At 39.7% G+C, this 23080-nt stretch overlaps 2 protein-coding genes across 3 annotated transcripts; both read right to left on the bottom strand.

Moving 5' to 3' along the window:
* Positions 1-314: 314 nt before the first annotated feature.
* LOC146968966 (complement C1q-like protein 3) lies at positions 315-1464 on the bottom strand (the record flags this gene model as incomplete). The annotated part of the gene is made up of 3 exons (XM_085759331.1): positions 315-839; positions 1166-1294; positions 1398-1464. Coding segments are annotated over 3 exons (477 nt in total), but the record flags the coding sequence as incomplete, so codon positions are not given.
* A 931-nt stretch (positions 1465-2395) lies between these two features.
* On the bottom strand, positions 2396-22669 carry casq1b (calsequestrin 1b). 2 transcript variants are annotated; one of them, XM_085806207.1, is made up of 12 exons: positions 22263-22669; positions 7849-7881; positions 5834-5927; positions 4801-4901; positions 4602-4713; positions 4411-4484; positions 4156-4286; positions 3966-4011; positions 3808-3862; positions 3585-3685; positions 3385-3459; positions 2396-3196 (listed from the first exon to the last, which is right to left on the bottom strand). In XM_085806207.1, the coding sequence occupies exons 1-12, from the start codon at positions 22497-22499 to the stop codon at positions 2885-2887; spliced, it is 1371 nt and encodes a 456-aa protein (XP_085662333.1). In that variant the 5' UTR covers positions 22500-22669; the 3' UTR covers positions 2396-2884. The 2 variants fall into 2 exon arrangements, with proteins under 2 accessions (XP_085662333.1, XP_085662334.1); XM_085806208.1 differs by lacking the exon at positions 7849-7881.
* Positions 22670-23080: the final 411 nt, after the last annotated feature.

Here is a 23080-nt window from a genome sequence, read left to right as displayed (position 1 = left end):
GATTTGGCTGGAAGGTATATAGTATATGTTTGTTGTCTTAGTAGGCTACATTGCAAAGTGGAACAAGTTAATGTTTGAAATCCTAAGTAAACAAAAGCAAATTCCAAGTTTTTCACTGGATTTTCAGTAGCTTCAATCCAAACAAAAGAGAAAGTGACTTGTGGAAAATCATTTGAGTTTTATAAATGTTTTATTTTCAGATTCTGTCAATGAGAATAATTTGACACACACACACACACACACACACACACACACACACACACACACACATGCACACACACACACACACACACACACACACACACAGACACACACACACACACAAAGACACAGACACACACACACACACACACACACACACGTGCACACACACAAGGCAAGATAAGGCAAGACACTTATACATTTTAAAATGTCAATTGTACAATGTTACAAAGCAGTCTCATTCACAGGTGATTTATTGAAGTGAATTTTCAGTAGGTGCAGTGGTTTCTTTCTCTGTTGATTTTAAATCAGAAATGGACAAGTCATCACTTGAAACTATGGAAATTTGCTGTTTTTTCACATCTGGCTAACCAAAAAACCGCTGAAAGTTGTGTGGTAGTTGGATCCCCAAACATGTGAGTTTGCGCCCATGCGCACATAAACCTGGTCTCCTGGCTGCAGCTGCAGAAATACAGCATTTCCTCCGTTGTGAGCTGTTTCACTCACTGCTTTGTGATCCTGTGTACGGATAATGAGCTGGTTGTTCTTGAAGAGAAACAGCTGTGTCTGACAGTTTCCTCCGGCGTGATGAAACACAGTGAAGTAATAAACACCGGCAACAGGTGCAGTGAACACACCTGTGGAAACAAGAGGTTGGTGGTAACGTTTGATGAACTCCTTCTTTTTATTTCTATAATTTCTTTCCTGATACCTCCACCGTCGGAGGTCTGATGGATCAACGCTCAGGAAAGAACCCATTAAACTTTGCAGCAGATCCACAGCATTCAATATTAAACGTCATGAGTTTGTAATGACTGACATATTTATTAGAAGACCACTACTACCTTTCAAAGGGGTTAGTGTTTTTGATTATCAGTGGTTAGTCTTCTTTATTATCAATGATCCCTTCAATTGCTCAACTCATATTGATACAATACGATACGTTATCTCTTTAAGTCCTTACCTGTGAATTTACTATAGGCATTTCCAATATTTGTAATCACAGTTTTGTAGATAAGAGTTGTCTCTGTGTTGAAAGGTCCAATTGCTCCTTTTTCTCCTGCCCCAGCACTGAATATCACCATTGTTCCATCTAAAGTTAGAGACACGTTATTTCAATGCTCAAAGTCTCCTTATACTGTAAATCACTCATCAAATTTAAACTTCTTAATACCAACCAAAAAGTTTCAGTCTACCTTTTCTCCTGAGTTCCTCGATCTGTTTCTCAGTGTCATTCAGCCTGGTTTCCAGAGCAGCCAGTTTTTAATTCGTAGTCTCCAGTTCTGTTGATTGGTCACACATGTTTCTGTATAGTTGTAGAGTTTAGATTCTCTGGCACCAAAATCTGACTGCAGAACACAACACTTGATTCTCAATCTTCTCACTATTAGGTTATGTAGTCCTACTTAGGGCTACAGGACTGTAGTCCTGCTTTTATGTTATTTTGTAAGAACTTGTTAATTTTTAACATGAATTCGTATTCCAGTGAAAATGCCATAAATCTTGACATCACCGGGTTATTTGACCCTTCTGGGTGTTTTTGTTATTTTATGACAACCAGTTAATTTTTGACATTATTTTATTACCCAGTGTCCCATTCGAATTTCCTTCTCTGTCTGCAGACAGCAAACTTGAACTCTGACCTTTGCTACTGAGTGCATTGGTTCCGGGTTTATTCAAATAGAACAGTCGTCTTCTTTGTGCAATGAAGTAATTACGCAAAAGGTTCATCTATAGATCTGTCTGTGACTGAGTGACAAATGATACGGTACCTTGGTACCAAGCAGTCGACTAAGTTATTAATGAAGGCACTGTGCTCTCTGCTTGATCAAGATTTTAACCATTTCCTTTTTCAAGTCATTATGTTTTTTTTTTTAACCCATTTGTTTGTGTAAACTACTGTGAGAGTATATTATGTCTCCATTGATAGCTGGGTGAGTAGATGATTTCACCTGGATCCTTTTATACAGTACAGTGTTTGCACAGTTATGATGGTATTGTAAAAAAAAAAGATCTATTAATACAAAGTAATTTTTAAACAAGCCTTCTGCAGAAAACAGCCATACACACATGGAGGTACTGTATATTTCATACAGCAGTGACAACACCAAACAGCACTGGTTTTAGGATGTTTTTCTCTTTCTTTTTTTAATGTGAGAACAGAAACAAATCAAATTGATTTTTTCTATATATATATCTGTCATTTTGGTAGCTTTCCATGATTGCACTAATTTTAAGACTGTCCAGTGAGTTTAGGCTTATTCTCTTTAAAAATAGTACAAGAAAGTGTTTGTTTCTTCTCTTCATCAAGTAGAAAACATATCATTGAAACAGGATTACAGTAAATTGGAGAACATGTGAGGAGGGGTAACCCTGGTCTGTGACATCAGGTAGAAAATGTCCGGGAAGTTAGCCTCGGCTAGCGTCTTAGCTCACATTCACTGTGAACCTCAGAGGTGAGAGCTGTTCATCAACAAATCCTCTGTTCCTTTGAAAATCTCCTTCCCTAATTGACAGTAAAAGTTTCCCATAGGGTCATTATGTTTTGTCCCTGACAGAAAACCATGCAGTAAGCAAAGAGACACAGTGTGTTCGCTGCAAAATGTTAGAAAAAACTGCTACCACTTTTGGGTTTCGCCATTATCGGCTAATTCATAGTGAAGTGAAAGATGGAGGTAAACATTTATTCATCGTCGTCATCGTCGTCATCGTCGTCATCGTCATCATCATCGTCATCGTCATCGTCATCGTCATCGTCATCGTCATCATCATCACCATCGTCATCGTCGTCATCGTCATCATCGTCGTCATCATCGTCATCATCGTCATCATCATCATCATCGTCATCATCATCATCGTCATCATCATCATCCTCCTCATCATCATCATCATCTGGGTCAATCTTTCCAGACAGAACGTCCTCAATCCAATTCTCAAGCTCATCAGATGTGGGCATGTCATCCTGGTCATCCATCTCCATCCACACGCTGTCAGCCTGTCAACGAACAAAGCGCACATCAGGGGAAATGACAAGAAGTAAACACAGAAAATGTCATGTTTGTCAAGGCAAAATTCACACTCTTATTGCTCTGTTTTTTTTTTTTTTTCTGCAAGGAAATATCTGTCTCATTAGACAACGGGTTGCTTTTAAGGTTTCTGTAGGGGATAAGAAAGGTTGCTTACATCTTCAACATCAACCACACCAATCTGAGGGGAGGAAAGGTCGATGCGGAAGGTCTTCTCCCAATATGGAACCAGCTGATAGTGACAGACAGAATGAGATTCATGGTTAGGTTGTATTTTGATAAAGTCATGAGCAATAAGTTGAAAGAATTAGGGTTAGGGTGAGGGCAAGGGTTAAGAGGGGGTTGGGGTGGACCTACCAAGGGGAAATCATCTGGGTCAATCCAGATAATGCTGAGGTTGGGGTTGTCAGTGTTCTCGCGTGCCACCTCCTTCAGGATTTCCAGGAATTCAAAACCATCTGTGAAAAGGTTTAAATGTCAGGTGTGGCAATGTTCCAGGTAGCCTAACCTATTAGCTTGTTATTGACAATCCAACTGATTACCATTAAATCAGTGGTGAAACTGTAAAGTAAACATTTACCTGGGTCATCTTCTTCAGCAAAGGCAACAATGTGCTCTCCATCAATGTCATCCTCCTGTAAACACAAGCTTGGGTGTATTTGTAGTCTAGACTGACTGATAAGAAGGACAACTTCTATCAGGGAAAACATGAATGTTGTTGCGTAATAAACCTCTTACCCAGATCTCATACATGCTGTGAGGCTCAAGCTTCCTCAGAGTAGGTCTGAAAAATGTAAACACCCAAAATTGAATAGTCGTAGTCCAATAACCTTTGGAAAGATTTGACTGAAGTTATGCAAAATGTGGTCATGGAATATGAACAACTTTAGGATATGCATCCAGTTGTTTTAGTATCACTCGGGGTCACCTGTCGTGCAGTTCGATGTACTCAACCAGCTCAGACTCGATGTAGGGCTTTCCTGGAATGGTGTCTGGTTCCTCCATGAATGGCTCATAGAAATCAACTTCATTCAACTTCAGCTTCAGCTTCTTGGCAATCTAAAATTAACGGGTGGAATGTACAATGGTCTCTTTGTCTATAAATTTATGTCTATGTTGGTACTTTGCTGTCATTTGATATTTGGCTTTTCTAAACCCCTTAAAGTACGCAAGCAACTCAAACCTTGGGGTCAAATGTGGCAAAGAACTTCACGAATGGGTGAAACTCCTCAGCAGCATCGTCATACTCGATGAAGTCTGGTTAAAAAATATTAAGGAGAAAACATATTATCAAAGAGATAAAAAGTTGATGTTCAGAGTGATTGCATATGGTCCATTTGAAGCCCAGTCTCTATACCATGACCTTCAACCTACGGGCAGATCTTTCGCTCTTGAAATAGCCGACCAGCTTGATGACCTCATCCATGTTGTGGAAACCCTTCAGCTCACGGTCGTTGTCAATGATCTCAACTGGCTCTTCAATCACCTGCAGGAATGTATAAATGTAACTGCATGTACAACAGGTGTGTTCAAATCTGACAGCATTGTCTGTTATTGACCACTAAGCGCTCACATCATAGAGGAACTCGACCAGGGTGTCAGCCGCCAGTTCTCCATCATACTCAATTATCTCATTGTCCGCAAAGATGTAGATGCTTTCCACCTCATCCAGACCTGGTGAGAGAAAAAATGTATCTTAGTGAATTCTTAATGTCAATTCAGGTCAGTATATTGTGATGTAATTGTGTGTCTGTTTATAATAGTCCTTAAACCTTTATTGTCTACATGCTTGGTATACTGTTTTCAATATGTTGTACGAGAGACTATTTCTTCAGTGGATTCACAATTTGTCTCTACTGAGCAATATCTGAAATATAGTGATAGTATTTTAAATGACATATACCTGAAATGGCAACACAATTTTCCATCTGAAATGTTATTATAAGCTAATGAAGGTTTCATATAGCATACATTTATTGCCATTAAAGGTTATGTGTTTGCTTTAATTTTAATTTGCTGTCTACTTTGTACTGTATGGTTTTGTTATATCAGTGTAGAACATTGTGGCCAATCCATTGATTGAATTAGTTTTTTGTTTTTCTTACAGTATATTACAGCACAAGAACTACTTACTACTTAGACTGTGATATCTTCAGTGAACACTTGAGGGCAGAATTGTTTCAGGTATTTACTATACTAGGCCCCTTGCACAGACCTCTGTCTCAGTTTGTCAACCTTGAAGTTGCAGATTTATTTTACAATAACAAATGTGTCATGATAAACAGATTTTTAGTCACTGCATGTTTTCTGTTGTCAATTATGTATTCATTTATTGGTGACCATGCAGTAGAAGTGAGCAGGTTAAAAGTGGGGCCAGTTGTGCTTTATTAAATTGTGTTGACAAATGGAATAAAGTTGTACCTTAGTACTGAGTCTTGTATTTGTGTATTTTAATCAGCAACATTCAGTGAAAACCACAGGAGAGATTTGATAGAAACTGAAGATTTATACTGTGAGCTGCCCACTGAGATTTTTTTTTATCCTGCTTCTATCATTGACAAATAGGCTCTGTTTTCAGCAGCAAGGTCAGCGGTTGGCAGGCTTACCCAACTTCTTGGCAACAGCAGAGTCCTTCTTTTCATCCACCAGGCCGAATCCAATGTCCTCATCGTCAAGATCGTCCAGGACTTGGGCTGCAAGCTGGACAGAAACATGAAGAGAGAGGAGGGGTAGGGGAGGGAGGGAGATAAAGACAAGGTTGTATTTAGTATCACATGCATGCTGATTCTGTCTGACTCACTCATCTGTTCATGACAGACGTTTCCTAATCTCAGAACTCCATTAAAAACATACTTTCAGTTTCATTTACACAAGTAAACCCTTGGCATTTCATCTCAATTTCAAGGCCTTAAAAGCAAAAGCTTTGGATTGCTGCCTTGCACTTTCTAAATCGGAGTGAAACTGAAGCCAACAATTGACAGCCCCCGTAGCCGGCATGAGAGGAGCATGGGCAGCAGGGTATCCAGAAGAACAAGAGGGGCAGAACTTGAGCCAACTATGTCGAGGGGAAGAGACGTTGCAACAGGTGTAGTGGAAAAGAGAGGAGCTCATACTTTGTGAACGTAAAGCCGCTGCATACATGCACAAATATAATCCCATATACTGTAAATAAGCATATATCAGCCTTCTTATCTTTCTTTCTATCTACACACATTAGATTGTATGTCTCATAGCTGTATACAACCATTTTCCATTTTTAACACTAACTTGGTCTCCATTTCATCCCTTTGTCACTCAGTTTCGCACTCGCAGGGTATGAAAGAGTGATTCAAATGAATCAAAAGCGTGCCGTAGCAGCTTGCAAAGCAGCATTGCAAAGTGGACAACATTCATAAGCGGCCAAATGCCCCAAAGCACCAGCACAAATAGCTCGTATAGTGTGTAAAGTATGGTATAGTATGCACTCTTCACAGGCAGTCTTTAATGCCATCCATTCTTTTGGTCTAGGCTATAGAGTTCAGACACATTACTACAGTACCAAGGCCAATTTCTCTGTATTCTGGTTACAAACATTGGCCCATATGCCTCAAAACACTAAAGATTGATTATCACCATTTAACAGCTAATGGATATGTTTCTTTTTAGAGTAACACTCTTTCATTTAAAGGGTTAATTCCCCCAAATCATACAGTACATATGAAATAACTTATACATTTTTGGTCTGTATAGTGACGCAGATAATTTCAGTTTTATCTGCTAACATTGTAGCTATAGGTGAGAGGATCAATGCTATTCTCCTGTTTAAATATGCTGAACATGGCATTATGCAATAGCTGTTTAGCTTAGCTTAGAAGTTTGCAGGGTGTTATTTGATCTTAGTCATGTATGGATTTTAAAAAAAGAAAGAAAAAAAAGTAACAACTGGAACATTTATTTTTCTGTGACGGCGTTGTTCAATAAAAATAAAGTAAAAAAAAAAAAAGACAAGACAAAATTACTTAGTGTTAGTGTTACTAAGTAAGTCTTTTTCTAGTCTGGTTCCAGTCATCATGCTAACTGTAGCTAACTGTTGTTGTTTTACTAAATGTAGCTAGCCTTAGTTGTTTGGTCTAACGAAGTGTAGCCAACTGTTGTTTACTGAAATTAACGGTAGCTTACTAGTTTATTGTAGCTAACTAAGTAGCTACAACAAGTGGACTCAATTCCATTTCAAGTGTTAACAAGAAATCAGAAAAATAGATTTATTACAATTTGGGTGAAAGACCCATTATAAATTATTGATGGTTGCACTAAGAATGGATGAAGAGGTTGGGGGATGGATGGATGGGCATGTTAAAGTTTGATTAATAGATTAGATGGAAGCTGTTTTTCAGACAATTCACCCTTACTTTTCTTTTTCACAAATATGAAGTCAAACTTCAGCCCAAGCTGTTGCTGCTGCTGGACTTTGAATGCAGTTCAGTCTTCACTGGTCCGTGATATCTGGTTGTTGCTTCATGTAATTTCATCTTGTTTTAAACTAAACTGCAGTCCAGGAGTGGAAAAGAACAATCAGCAGCGGTAGATGAATCTGTGGTTCGCAGCCCAGCTTTACAGACACAAAAGGCAGACCTCAACATACCTGAAAGGTATTTGCTGCTTGACTTGTGATCAACTGCAAGAAGAGGTAACGCTTTAGGGCAAAGCACAATAGTCACAGCCTCCAGGTTTACAACAAATTTGGAGGGGCCTTCATAGGAGACAAAATAGGTCCAAACTTAAACACTGAGATTGGATGATTGACGCCCTGCTCATACAGAACTATCATTACCTGAGGACCTCATGTTATTCCAACTGGTTTGTACACTAAAGTACTCCAAAGTTCCCATGTCTATAATCAAATAAGTAAAACCACTACAGCGTACAATCCCTATTTTAGCAAGCATTTCACAATCTTTTTCATCACATCCAATCATAGGATGTGGTCATTACATATGAATTAAACAGACTTTGTTTTTGCTTTTGTACCAGAGGTCGGTCCGTACATCAAATGAGGTCCTGAGGTAATGTTGGAGTGTGAATAGGGCTTAACACAAGTAATCAAACAATTGTTCAATTGTTGAATATTCTCAATTGCAGCATCAGTGCTGGACCAGCGATTGAATCATTAGAAGCAGAAGATCGCTGGAAGTTATGGAGAAACATTAAAAAATCATATTCTTTTAAAAAGGCGACCCATGAACTTTGCTGAGGCACTGCACTTGTTTACAATCGTTCAACCTCTTATTGTGATGCATGGAATTGGACAAAACTAATCTGGACATGACTTTGCACTTGTTTAAATCACAAATATACTGTATGAAGAGACAAGAAGCCAAAGCATGCCAGCAAGACTCAACAAATCAAAGACAGAAATGACTTGCCAGATTTCATTTTGTGTTTAACTCCAAAGCTATTCCCCAAAACTCATACTATACTGCCTTCCCCATTATAGCAGAGGGTATGGCCATATTAGTAACCCTGGTGGTATTTATAAGAGAGGTGAAGCAAAGCAGGGAGTTCTGCAGCTATATAAGGGCGTGAAAGAAAGCATGTTGAGGAGCAGAAAAGAAGGCAGAGATCTGTTACATATAGAAATGGGTGTGGAAAGAGGAGCGGGGAAGACAGACAGGGCTGATGAATGGGAGACACCTGATATGTGAGTTCACGCTTACTGACATCCATCATTTCCTTCAATCGTGCTCATCAGTTTTCAACCTCTCTCATATCTCCTTCTTGGTGTTTTTCTCTTTTCCTCTCATAACTCTCCCTCCCTCCCCCTTTCTCTGCATCCATCTGGATTATTTAGTCATAACTTCAGTCTCCTGACACACCCTGTTCACCCCTCCCCCATCTGTCCCCTTTGATATCACCCGACCCATCCAGAAGTCTTGACAGCACGGAGCCAAGTGAGAGGTCAGCAGTGCAATCGCTTGGCTCCGTCTCGCAATGCCCAGTCACTGTCAGCTTGTCAGGTGACACAAGATGAGGGCAGGGTGCCATGGTGAGTTGTCAAAAACGTGCTCAGGGTCCCCGCTGCACTTGGCTGGGGCACCGAATGATGAGCAAGGAGAGGGTTCGCAGTGCAGCAGCGAGGTCAAATTTCTTGTAATGTAGCCCGCCTGAATGCTCACTCTGCACTGCTCTGTGCAGGTTAGCCAAGTTATTGGTTGCATTGATTTAATTGGGTGTGACCGGCTGGTGTTATTTGGGACATTTGGGAGTGGGACATTCTTGTTGAAGATGTTTGAAGACCACCAGACTCCTGTTCTCACCTTCCTCAGTGATTGGACAGACAATCTATTTCTGGACCATCAGACACTCAACTGTCTTGAATGGTGATTCCTGGTCATTTACAGATGACAGTAACTTTAGTTGGTTTGAATCTTTAACAAAAAATACTTCACATTTGTGTTCATTACCAGATGGTGAAGTCTAAGTGATGAATGGGTTACAATCCGAGGCCCTAGCAAGTCTCAAGGAAATGTCAAAGTACATTTAATTCAACTCAAAGAACTCTATTTTCATGACAACAAACCTTTGCACAACCTTCTGTAACATAATCCTACTCAATGGGTAAAACAACATCTGATCATTTAACCAATGTAGTGGATTGATTATGTTTGGATTTTGCGATCAGGATAAGTAAACATAGTTTTTTTGTTGGCAGATTTCTTTACAGAGGTAAAATGTTCAGTTTTTACTCTGCACTGGAAAGTATAGCAGAAGATGATAGTGTTGGTTGGTGTTTGATGGGTTATTGATCAAAGATTCCTTCACTTGGGGCCATTTCAGTACTTCAGAAGTCACTCACATGCGCACGACCTGTCACGTGGAGACATTTTAGTTCTCATATATAATTGCCTCTTTCTGCTGCACATTTCAGATGTCTAAAAATCCTCTCAAGCAAAGGCACAAATGATAAAGCCACACTGTAATCACAGCCATTTACATGCCGTCCACCCATTACATGCATCACAGCTACCCATACTGCTAAAATCCATTCTCCATATGTCATTATTCTACCTGCTCATTTTGCTTCATTATCAGCCGCAGACGAAGCTTAGAGTGTTTGGAGAGTGGGGCACTCTCCAGACCCTCTCATCATGGCATTGACAGACTATCTCTACACTTCATGACTCCATTGGATTCCCACACTCATTAGTGAGCTCACTGTAAACTCTATACACATACACAGCTAATGAGGGGAAATGACTTCCATCATGCTGTTGGGCAGATGGCTGACAGAGGTCCAGTTATTACTTACCCTTTTAAAACAAAGACCAACCATAGATTTGGAACATGCAGGCTGAGCTGAGTTTGGAAGAGCAAACACAACTTTAAAGACATCCTTTAATACATTCAAGACTCGATGTTCATAGACAACTGTGACTCAAGAGTGATGTGTGGCTTCAATGCTATTTGCTCTATGTAAACCGTATTCAAACGGAGATACATTCCTTGACCTATAAGCCTGATCTTTATTTATCCGTCCAGCCAAGGCTGTCCTTCTCCACTCCCTCAACTTCTCCTAGACACAGTCCAAAGGATCTGAAAGAAGCTGAATACACAGTTACTCTAAAAGAACTTGCCACGATGTTCCTTCCTTTTGTGCGGTTGTTCACACGTAGGCCTCGTGTCTTTCTCAAGTGAAAGGCTGAGCTGCTGATGACTCACGTGTCCACCACCTTATGATGTCATTCACTCAGTCAGAACATGAGGGACACAAACAAACAAACAAACACTCACACTCCTGTAGCTTTCAAACCAGCTTGTTGCATATTTTGTCATTACTCACTTTTCTGTACACAGTGTGCAAACATAGCTAAGGTAACAGAGGATTTTTCTCTTATTATCTTATCTAATGTACGCCATAAATGACAGTAAATAATTTGAACCCAGTAATAGCATATTGTGTAGATTTCTTTTTTTTGGTCGAAAACCGGATTTAAAAAAAAAAGAAGAAAATATATGGTTTTACTAATATTGTTTGACCCTCAAGACACAAATAATTAGACCGTCAGATTTTGATTACCCCAAAGCATCTATACTTTTATACAGTACATTATGTTCTGTCAAGTGATTTCTGAGGCACCCACTCTTTTTTATTCATTTTTATGTTGTATAAATATGTTGCAAAACCTCAAAATCTTCTTGAAAATGACCCTAATGTTTGGTTGTGAAAGATATTGTTGCATTGTAGCAAAGGTACAGTGTCTGTGATTTGTAGTAAATGGTACATGCAATACACAAACTGACACATGCAGCACACAAACTAGTGAGTGATACACGCAATACAAAAATCACACCATCATCTTTCAATTTTTTTCCCCTAAAGTTTGGAAAACTGCTGAATGTGTAAAATGGGGGAACATTAAAAGGATTTCAAAGCAGTAAGATTTCCCATCTTCCTGTGTAAGCGAGCGTCCTGGGATCTCTGCAAAATTAGATGTTCAGCCAGCTTTTCCCCTTCAGCCAGAGAGTAAATTAGTAATGGCTGCTGTAACACATCAGGACGTTCTACACCAGGCTGTTACATAACACTGCGCCGGGGTGGTCATGAAAGATTCATATACAACAGCTTCTAAAACAGACTCTGACTTGCCACCAGCTAGTGTAACTGTACTGTTCTGGAGGAGATGATCCAGGATTTCTCACACACACATGATTTTCAAAGCTTATTCAAATGCCCCCTTTAAGACAATAAAAGGCTGAAAGAGATCCCGTTCTTTGATTTTAATTTGCAATTTTACTATTTTCTTTTTCTCTGCACAACATTGTCTCATGGGAGATATGATGAAATGCATGGAAAGCTTTTAGTAACCTCGCAGGCACACAAGCTGATTCACTACAACAACTTGTGAGGGCAGAAGTGTCTGCGACCATCTGTGAATGAGTCACTGTGACAGCAATAAGCCACATTAGAAACATGCCACATAACACTCTCAGCTAATAAACTCAGAGTCCCTCCTGCATTTGTCAAGCTTGTTTTGATGAGTTTCATTAAAGCCTGCAGGTCCTCAAAGCAACAAACGTGTCAAAGGATGCACAGATGATGTTATGTAAATTTGATGTGAACTTTATGATCATCTGTACTCATACAATAATTACAATTTTCAGTGTGATCCTGTTGGTGCTCATCAGAGTATAAAGTATTATTACCTCTTTCATATTACATTGATTTCCTTTTTTTTAAATTTAGAGATGTGATTACAGTACAAACATTATTACAATGTCACATTGATATCCCAATAAACCTCATCTGGTATAGCAAGCACATTAAAACGTCTGAATTTCACACCAAAAAAACCCAAAAAACACATACAGTAAGACAACACGTGTATAAATAATAAAATCCATCATTACAAAACAATTCTCAGCTGCTTCAAATTCAATGTCCTCATAATGTAGGCGATAGTCTAGCTCATTGTCACACTATTTTTCAAGTGTCCCCATAAGTCATGATTATGAGGACACTTGAAAAAAACAATATGTTATTGGTTATGGTTGGTTATTTTCCAACTATGGCAGATCTGCTGGAGCTATCATTGATTCATTAAGTATACCTGTGTTTATGTTAGAAATGTTAATTCAATACATGTGTGTAAAATGGTCCAAGTCAGTTTTTCCAAGGGCATTTTTATGCATATAAAAAATTCAACTGGCTGTACTGTTTCTTACTCCAGGACTTAAGAGGTTGTATGATTAGACTTGGTCATGACGGGATTAAATACAGTTCACTAACAGCATATCTACATATTTGCAAGTCGAAAACCCATAATTACTACAGCTCCGAGGTGACATGAACGCAGCAATCCTGCAGTGACTTCCATGGCGACTACCATACTTTACTATAAATAACAGGAAGAACATGGAACTAAAAAGGAAGTGAATACAGTATGTTCAGTCACGTCCAGTGATGTAAAGCACTTATGCCCTGTACTCTCAGTCCATGTCTTTGTTCAGATCCATCACTTTGTGGAGCAGGGATGTAAGTCAGGGTTTCAACGTCACAAAATTCAAATTTAAATTTTTCATGAAGTACCTTGATCCTCTCCTTTTCCTTGACATTTTTCCTCCATGAATAAGTGATATAAAAACATTCCCCGATACAGATGACAAGGGAGTGAAAGAGAAATACAAAAGAAATGTACAGAATGTGATGTTTAAGGAGGAAATGGAAAGTAGGGTCATTTATAAATCATTAGAGGCAAGCAAAAAGTATACACAATGAAAACACTGTATACCTCCTGATTTAAACCTGTTGATCTTCTATTTTTCTTTGATTTCTTCCTATTTGAACTGACAGCAACCTTATACATTTTTTACAGTTGCTAAATTTATATCAGAAAGTTGAGATCAGTGTGTTTCAGTGGCACCATCATAGTCACTCAGAAGGGAGGTACACTCATTTAACCATAGTAGGACAACATTAACCTTTACGACTGATATACTGGGGACAAGGTGGATTAATGGGACTGCCCGTAAATGTAGGTTACCAAAACGTACCAACTCCTATTTCTGAAGACAGCCAGTCTTCGTTGGGGTTGGAGATGTGGAGTTCACGGAACGGATGGGGGTTGGGAAGGGGTAAATTTAGCATGACAGAAACAGTAGTGCTTGCTTTCTGCCATGCACCATGGGAACTATTTTAGCCGGTTGTTGGGAGATGCTGAAAGGAAATGTTTAGACTCGCGTTGTAGAAATTTGTATCAAGTTACATATTTCAGTCACTGTTCTACTGCCATGTATTTTCTAATATTACATATCTGCAGAAAATGTCTCCACTAGACATTTTTTTCTATCATTATTCTATGAGTGCATATTATTTATTTACATTGTTAAAAAGGCATGTTAAGTTTAAAATAGTCACCATGGTTATGTCATAGTGATGTCATCAGGGTCATGACTTCTTTTACATCAGAAAATCTGCTTTATGAACTGGACGTGAGGTTTAAAATGCATGAGAATAAGGAGACAAATGCATCTAATGAAGGTCAATGTGTTAAATTATGGGAAATGTATGATCCAGTATCCCGACTGAAATGAAATGTAATACCCAATCAAGGCTTATGTTCTCTTTCTGGAATTACATTATGGCAATAACAGTTCACAGCATTAGGGTAATAGTTCATAACACAGCTGTACAAAGATGACTGCAGAGGTGAATTTCATTTGGAGAAAACAGAGTTAGCTCACATGAGCCACTTCTCTCTCCACACTTCAGATCCAGTGCCGTCAACAGCTGCCAGATGGAGCACTAACAATGATGAAGCCATTAGCTGTTTCTGCCGAACTCAACCATGTGGAAGCTGAATATGAAACTTCACAACACTGTTCATCTGCACAGAGCGACCTGCTACCAATGAGATTATACTCTTAAATATTACTTATTACAACCATAGCAAATATCAGAATTCATGTGTCTGAGATTATTCAGAGTATTGGTACAATAAATCTAGTCTGTACAAACCAGCTCTCCTAAATGGGCAGAAACACACAGCATCCTTTCCTTACCTATTGGACTCTCTATCCTCAGGTCACCACATAGTCTTACCAGCGCTTAATAATGATAAGGTTTTCTTGCATTGAAAGAGAAAATGAGAGAAACACTGCAATGTGGAATCATCAACATCAACAATAAAGCATGCCAGTGATGCCAGTGATCCATATTGTGACAACACATCAGGTAACAAAATGTATGATTTCAACAACAGCTGAGACCCTTGAAATCAATAGGCAAAGGCTTCTATTATTAATCTTCTGCAAAACAACAGGTGGGTTTTTGACAGGGAAATGAAATGGACGAAGTGCTGCGGCAATCTGGACGGCAAACAAACATCTTCACCCATCAACACTGATGAGATGTCATCACAGAATGACGCCGTGGCTCCACTCCGTCCAAACATAACTCCTGTCACATTTAATGACATCACATCTGACAAATGACTTCTTAATTTAGTCCCACTTTCACAGCGGAAGTCGAGGAAGCGAGGTAAGAGGAGATCTAACCAAGCCATGATGTAGCTTCCACACAATTTGACAGTAATGATGCTTAATGGAGAGCAATGTTAAGTATCAACAGATGTGACACCTAATTAAGGAAATTTGAAGCTGATCGCATGAAAAACAATTACTTTTTCTCTTGTTTTTAGGGTAATTTAATTGTGAATTTTCCCTGAACTGCATGTGTAAAAATTGCCCAAAGGTTTACTCAGTTATCTTGCTTACAAAACAGTTTGGATACAAGACCACTGTGCCACAATTAGACTAACTGTCTTACATAATCATGATGAGGAAGAGGAGCACTTGACAACACTGGACTATAGACCCATCGTGAATCTTGAAAGGAAATGAAGTGGCTTGAAGCTGAAGCACCTAATCTGCAGTTCATGGGGTAAAGGGGCCACAGGGAGTTGGCCTGTTGGCCCAGTCTGATCCAGGATAACGTGAGGAAATTAGACCTGATCCTACTTAAACATTCTGGATGTGGGGTGTCAAAGCCTGTTGCTTAAAATCAGAGACAGATATAGTTCTCTCTGCTGCTCGACAGATTCACAAGTGAAATGTAGGGTGGACAAAATGTAAAGGTTAGGGTTAGGGTTAGACAAGCATTGGTTTAGCATTGGTGCAAACAGTCTACAGCCAAAGGGAGACAAATGGAGAACACAACACAATATTTGATATAAAGCCAATCTTAATGGTAGAAGAAAAATATAGAGGTATGATTTCGCAAACTACAGTGTAGAGGAAAATTTAATTATAGCACTTATGTCCAACAGGAATGCATTAAGAAGATGTAAGTCGTTAAGTCTTGTCTAAACCTAAATTTGAAAATGTCTTTCTATGCAGTTCTAGGTGTTGTAATCCCTCCTTTCAAGTTGAATAAAAATCCAGTGTTGGAGTTCTCCTTAGCAGAGGAATGTCAAAATGTGGGCAAAGCTGTGAGAAATTGAGTGGCTCTAGCAGGCTAAGCTATTTCAGGCTATTGCCAGAAATAGCTTGTACAATATTACCTCCCTCTTTATCATCTCTCTCCGTCAATACCATCCACTACCATTAAAAATGTAAGCATGAAAATTTATTGCGCCAACTGAAAGGAGGAGGGCTGACAGTTTGGATAATGGTTACCAAGGCGACAGGCTGACCTTTTCCCAGATCTCTCAGCGGATGGATGGAGATTAGACGAGACAAGACAAAGCTGAAGCCTTCCTCAAAAGCAGGAAGACTTGTAGTCACTGTTACTCAAGTGCCATAAAAATAATTTTTGTTTACAGCCACATTAGCACTTCTGTGAGTCCATGCTAACACATGACCCTGTGTTGAGCTAAATGCAAACATTAGTACAGTATGCTGACCTGTCAGTGCTAACATGTGAATGTTGAACGGCTACAGAATTTCACATTTTTATCAAATCAGTTCAGCCAAAACAATTTTAACCATTTATGATGAAAATGTTGCTCTGGATCACAGCAGTAGCATCAACAAGATATGTCACTTCAAAAGCAAAAAAAAAAAATCAGTATCGTGAAGAACAATTATAACCTAATCTATAAAATTGGATAAAAGCATCAATGCAACCTCAGCGCATAGCCAGTAATTTAATATTTCCTGATGCTGCACTGTTGATAGATGGTTATCTATTGCTTTTAAAACCTTGAATATTGCTGACAATTGCATGTGGTGATTATCCCTCGACCATGTTATGTCATCGCTTAATAGTTTTTATAGCTGTATCTTTCTGCTTTGCTTGCATGCACATAATCTATATTTCTTTAATGTAAATAAAGTCAAATTTGTACCTCTTGCCTCTCTGGGTGTTGCAGATAGAGTAGTGTGATATAAAAGAAGGGGCAAATTAGCGTGTGATTAGCTACTGCTGTCTGTTCATACAGGGACAGGGTGCCATAGCAACAACAATGTGTGTGTGTTTGTAAAGGGGTAGAAGGGCAGTGTGTTGATAAATACTGTGAGTATAAGATCACTGCAATCTGAGCTGTGCAGTGATTGATGAGTGGGCCTTAAAGCATTTACAGTATGCCAAAGGTCAGAGGTCAAACAGGAAGAAGATAGCAAGAGACATGCAGACGAGCAAAAAAACAGCAACAACAAAAAAAACCCTGGTTCAACAACAGTCTCGAATGACCTTGTTCATTCACATTTCAAAAGTATTCATTTAAATGTGTTTATCCATTCATTTAGGTCCAACCTTCAGGGGATGGTTAATTTTGCATCCTGCCTGTTTGTCTTTAATCACTTCTGCTTCACAATGTTTACTCTGAGTCATAATGACAGCAGATATTTTCAGCAACTGCTGCAGGTGAGTTAAAGGTGTTTTAGTTTTTTTTTTTAATCTTATGACTGTCAAATCGATTTCCTCTGTTCCTGCTGGATTTGCTTCCACTTCGTTAAACACTTAACTGTTGTCACGTGGCAGAGACCGAACATTACACACCTGTGATTACACTGCCAGATATTAAATGGAACAGAATAATTGCACGGTGAGAGCGATGCTGAACCCTTGTTGCTAAGCTCCATGAAATGAACCCTTTGTCACCTTCACATCAACAAAACCTTCATTATCTCTTGCCTGATTTTCCACTGCATCTGCAAGTTCAAGCAAACCGGCCTCAGGTGATCCAAGTATCCTCAGCTGTTATTCATTGGTCGTCCACTAGATGTCCTCAGACTTTTCCCCACTGTCCTTACCACTAGACCTTCTCCACCCTCTCACACACCTGTTTCCAGCTTCCCAGAATTACACCTCTTCCAGCCAGACCATAATATGGCACATCGTCTTTTTAAATTATCTAATTGAATTGAAACAAATTTTGTTTGACTGATAGGAAACACTAGGGGGGAAAAGGGTTTGGCGGTTATGATAATGACAACAACCTCATTGACTTTTTCTCATCAGTCAACTGAAGCTTCAGCTCATTTAAACAGATTAGCATCTTTTACATTCATGCTGCACAGTCATTGTCTAATTCAACAGCAGTGACATCCAATCGTATTCCTTCAGGTACAAAGAGCAGCAGTTAAACCATGTATGCAGCCTCCTCAATAACCCTAATCTGCCCCTGTTTGGTTTTGTAGCTTTAACAGAGATTTAATATCCATGTATTTGTTTATCCAGGGAAGATGAGTTCTGTCTGCGTATGATGATACAGACATCTGGTATTGAAGGTAATTTCCTTTCATGTCTGAAACTGATGAGTGTTTGTTCCCACTGTTTATATTACATGCTTTTTGTGTTACATCATTTACACAAACTGTATGTTTTAGCAGAACAGTTTTACACAATAAACCATCTTCTCATTGTGTAGCTTAAACCGACAGCAACAGCACAGATTCAAAGATGAACTTTTTGTATCTTATCAAAGCTTTGAGATTGTTTTTCGCAGACAAAGATGGATCCAGCTGGGGGTCAAAGGTGACATGTTGAAGATATTTTACTAGTGACAGGGGAACTCTTTTTCCACTATGCTGCCTCTTTGAGTGAAATTCGCTACGTTCACTTGTGATGTGTGTCATAGTGTCGCTGATGTGCGTGTTTGTGCCTCTGAACATCAGAAATTTGAGGCCTGTACGACGAAGCAGGTTCAACATACTGTACATTGAGCCTAAACACTGACCATACTGGATGACCTGCATCATGAAGCTGGCTATCAACCAGATCCAGTACACTCATGTGAAAGAAAAGCCGAAATATCAGAACCGTGAATAAAGTCTTCTGTAATGCCTATTTATTTAATTTATATGTTACATGTTTATTGTAAACTCTTTTGTCCCTTTTGTCCTGTAGGAAAGCTGACTCCAACAATTTGACTGGACCACTATCATAACCATGAAAAAATTAATTAATCCCAAATCCTGCTTCATCGCACAGGCATTTTTATGTTAGGACTTACAGTACGTCATTTCTTCATTTCTAACTGTTACTTTTAACCTAAACAAGTTGATTATCATGATCAGGAGATTACAAATCCAAACTAGTTGGCCAAGCAGGGATCACCCACTTCCACCAACCATCAAACAACATGCACCAGACTTCATAGTAAATGATCCAGATCTACTCCCTTACTGTATCTCTTACCCATGAACCATCCCTCCAATAAGTACCAGTCAGTTCAATACCTCTGAGGCTATAGTACAGCATGTTGAAGGTTGTATTATTAGTCAATATGTTACTGATGCTCCGATACTCTTCGAGGTATCAGAGGCAAAAGTCCAACACATTGTGTCTATAGACTTGTGGAACGGTAACCTTCATCATCAATCATTTACATCTTTGTGATTTAAAACACGTGATGATTTCCTGATACCTACAGTGTCCCATTAAATACTTAAGAGTCATGCAAAAAAAAGAAAGAAAGAAAATGAAATATTGATCGATCTTCTTGTGGAAGCGCCTGCAGCATTTTTCTTGTAGACTAATTTGCTAAATTTAGCTCTAACTCTATTTCTATTCCTAAACCAAAGAGAAACTGTGGTTTAAAAAATGACTAAAGATAATTTATTTTCTTATGTGTCTGTCAATAACAAGGGAAGATTGTTATATGAAAGAATAAATATATTGTGGGAAAATCATTTATTTTGCTTACATTAATTACTTACTTAATTAATTAATTACTCTATGTTTCCATTTATGACATAGGTATGACATTTGTTGTCTTAAAGTAGAGGCATGTGATTGACACTTCCTTTCCTACAGTATATGTGTCATCCCCGCTTTAAACAAAGCTAGTTAAGGTTTTATTCCCTGAGCTCTGCACTTAATAATTTATACTTCCTCATAGGTGATAATGACCGGCTATTTTAAGCCCCCGCTCTGAGCACCTTAAGAGTCCTCTCCTGAGCCAATGGCTGAACAGTTAGGACTGGCAGGAAGTCAGTTACAATGTAAGAGTCCAGCAGGGACCTGCTCCAGTCGGCATCTCTATCTCAAGCCAAGAAGCACAGCTTGGCGGCACTGATACTGAAATTGATCAGATCCAATGACTTGTGTGTGTAAATGATGGTTTAGGAGTTCAGCCTGCACCCGGTGGGGGGATGTCCATTGTCCTAATACAAAACAGTGTGTTGCAGTGTGTGTTTCCTGACAGAGCTGACAGAGCTGAGGTAGCTGTAGCTGAGGTGAGATATTGCCCTAAACTCTCTGTCCATCCCAGGAGGGCTTTTAGCCTCTTGCTAAGCATGCAGTGCTGTCCTGGGCTATTTACAGAGGTGACTTATGCAGGCTAGTGTAAAGTACACGCTGCCTCTGTAAGAAGACACTGCTGCTCTGACAGGCAGAGGATTGGTGTGGGGGAATACATTGGCTGACGGTGGGGCCCAGGTGCAGCGACTGTGGGTCTTTAAGACTTTTTTTTTGTTTTATCTGTTAAGAGTTTCTAGAAAATGCAAAGTCTATTTTCTCTGCTGTTGACTGATTTGTAACACCACCAGAGTTGTTTCATAATCTAAGAGTACAGTAAGTCAAAGGCTTCTCAGCAGTAGTCGTCAAAAGAGGTGTGTACTTCACAGACCCTGTGGCCTCTTCACTATTTACTAGGGCCACTGGTTAACAGCCAATTAAAGTCAGCTGTAAATATGATGTATCAAATCTGCAGCACTTGTGCATCATGACAGCACTAATGGACTATTTAAAATCTCGTTAAGTTTATATGTTATCCAATTTACAGTATATTCTATATACAACACTGTTATTTTTGCTCATTCTGATAGCATAATAAGATATCAGGATCAGTATGTGACAATTGTGGGATTCTTTCTACAGTCTGCACTCACTATATGAATGAATGAGGGCCTTTGTGTTTATTTAACCCTTGATTCACTCGGCCTATATCAACAAAGTAAAATCTGGGCAGTTGCATTTAAAGAATTTTAAGAAGTGATATAAATAATGTAAAATAAGCAGGTCATTAATGCATTAATTTTATTTTAGATATGGTACATTAGACACACACATTAGGCATAAAATGTATTATTGATTTGGCCTGGTTTGAACTGGCCATGGGGTGAAGGATACACTAAGTAATGTTTGGTATAGTTATATGAGGAAACGCATTGCTTGCTTTTCCATTGAGTCATTTCTGTGAAAACCACATAGCACATAGTTGGCCAATGGTGGTCATTGCCAATGTGGGAGGCTTTTAACCCTACAGTAGCTACATGAACTGGGCTAACCCAAGTAGCTTGGTGAGGTGAAAGGTCGGGGAATGCTTGAATTATAAACAAGTGTTCTGCTAGCTATTCTGGTTGACTGCACTCAAGAGGAGAGTAAAACGCCTGAAATCATAAAGAAATACAGGAGGTGGTTTCGTACTGACTCTTCTCACAACCTTGCCCCCTAAAAGAAATTTAATTACTGGCTTGGTTATGCTCAGAGACTTGAGCACTACATTTATGTACTGCACCAGAATCACTTAAAGGTGCTCAGGTTGAAAGAAAGACTTTGACACCAAGGTCCTGAGTCACAAATTTCAAGGAGACAGGAACTTGGAACTTTATGGAAGTAGTTGTGTGAAGATGTTGGAGTATCTAGACTATCATCCAAGCTAATAAATAAGCAAAGACTGTTTTTGATTGCGGATTCTGAACAGGTTGTGTTGTTTGGGTTCAAAGGGTCAAGACAAGATGGTCCAATCGCAACTCAATTGACATTCAGACACAAGGTGTGGTACGTATACCTTCCTCCATCTTGTACCCCCGATCCCCTGTTCTCCCACCTGCCTCCTTCAGGTGAAAAGGATGCCGTGTACAAATCCCCTGAACTCGACCTCACTGAACAGATCGCACATGTTCACCCGTTTGCCTTCCTCATCATCTGTCAACAACTGTAATCCTTCTCATTTGAAAGTACTAAGCGCAATAGTCACAACTGTATCTTGGAATCCCCAACTGGAGCCAAATTCTCCATGTGAAACCCTTCTCTTACTTCCCCTGTTCCCACCGTGACCCTTCCCCCACATGGGCAACAGATCCATCCAGTGGCATGCTTTGGCGGAGACCCACCTCCAAAGCCAGCTCCTCTATCTGAAACTGCTTCAAGGCACTGCGGTTTCCGTCCACATTTTTGTGGAAGTAGATCACCATGACATCGTACTTCTTCATGACAGACTTGTAGTTCTTGGCGCTGAGGTCATGGACGCGGTCTTTTCCATCATATTCAGGGATCTCCAAGCCCTTCTCCCCCCAGGACAGGGTCCCCAAAGAGAGGAAGACCGCCAAAAACACCCAGCCCCACTTCATGGCTATTGCACCTGGTGGCCACAAGACTGCCTCTTCTCAGAGCCTAAACTTGTTGACGTGGGGTACAAGTACAAAAAGTAGGTTTAACGTTGTCCCTAACGAAAGTTGATGTCAATTAGGGAGAGTTAGGAACAAAGTCCGCTTCCTGTCCCCACCACCTAGAGAAGAGCAGGTCCGACAGTAACACCCTCCCTTTAAAAAAGACCTACACGTGGTTTCTGCTGACGCCACAGAAAGGGGTGGGGCCCTTTTTGGGGACGCTAATTGGTATGTGAGTAGGCAAGACACTGATCCCACATGTCCAACAGCAATGCAAGAGGGGCAGCCAAAAAAGCAGGACACTCAGGGTGATGGGGCACAGAGGGGAGGGGGCCACCAGAAAAATAGCGAGGGGGTGGTAACATGGGAGGAGTCATGGTTTGGTCATACGGCCATCTGTTTGAAGCTGTGGCTATGAAAAGGGACAGTGGTTGAGCTTGGTTGTTTTGGTGAGCTGCAGATGCCGGCTCAGTGTCTTGGAGGACTGAAGGTATGGATGGATGTACGACGAGACCTTGAGGAAAGAAGAGCTCCAAGATGCC

This window comes from Trachurus japonicus, chromosome 18, assembly GCF_045865225.1.
Source record: "Trachurus japonicus isolate A0001 chromosome 18, Traja_1.0".
Lineage (NCBI taxonomy): Eukaryota > Metazoa > Chordata > Actinopteri > Carangiformes > Carangidae > Trachurus > Trachurus japonicus.
This window is presented reverse-complemented; position numbering and strand designations above follow the sequence as displayed.

Excerpts from the sequence above, each read along its gene's own strand:
- casq1b (XM_085806207.1), bottom strand. The coding sequence starts at position 22,499 with ATGAAGTGGGGCTGGGTGTTTTTGGCGGTCTTCCTCTCTTTGGGGACC. Across the intron at positions 4,485-4,601 it reads CAAGAGCGAAAGATCTGCCC|ACTTCATCGAGTATGACGAT; the intron begins GTAGGTTGAAGG and ends TTTTTTAACCAG. Across the intron at positions 4,012-4,155 it reads TACATCGAACTGCACGACAG|ACCTACTCTGAGGAAGCTTG; the intron begins GTGACCCCGAGT and ends TACATTTTTCAG.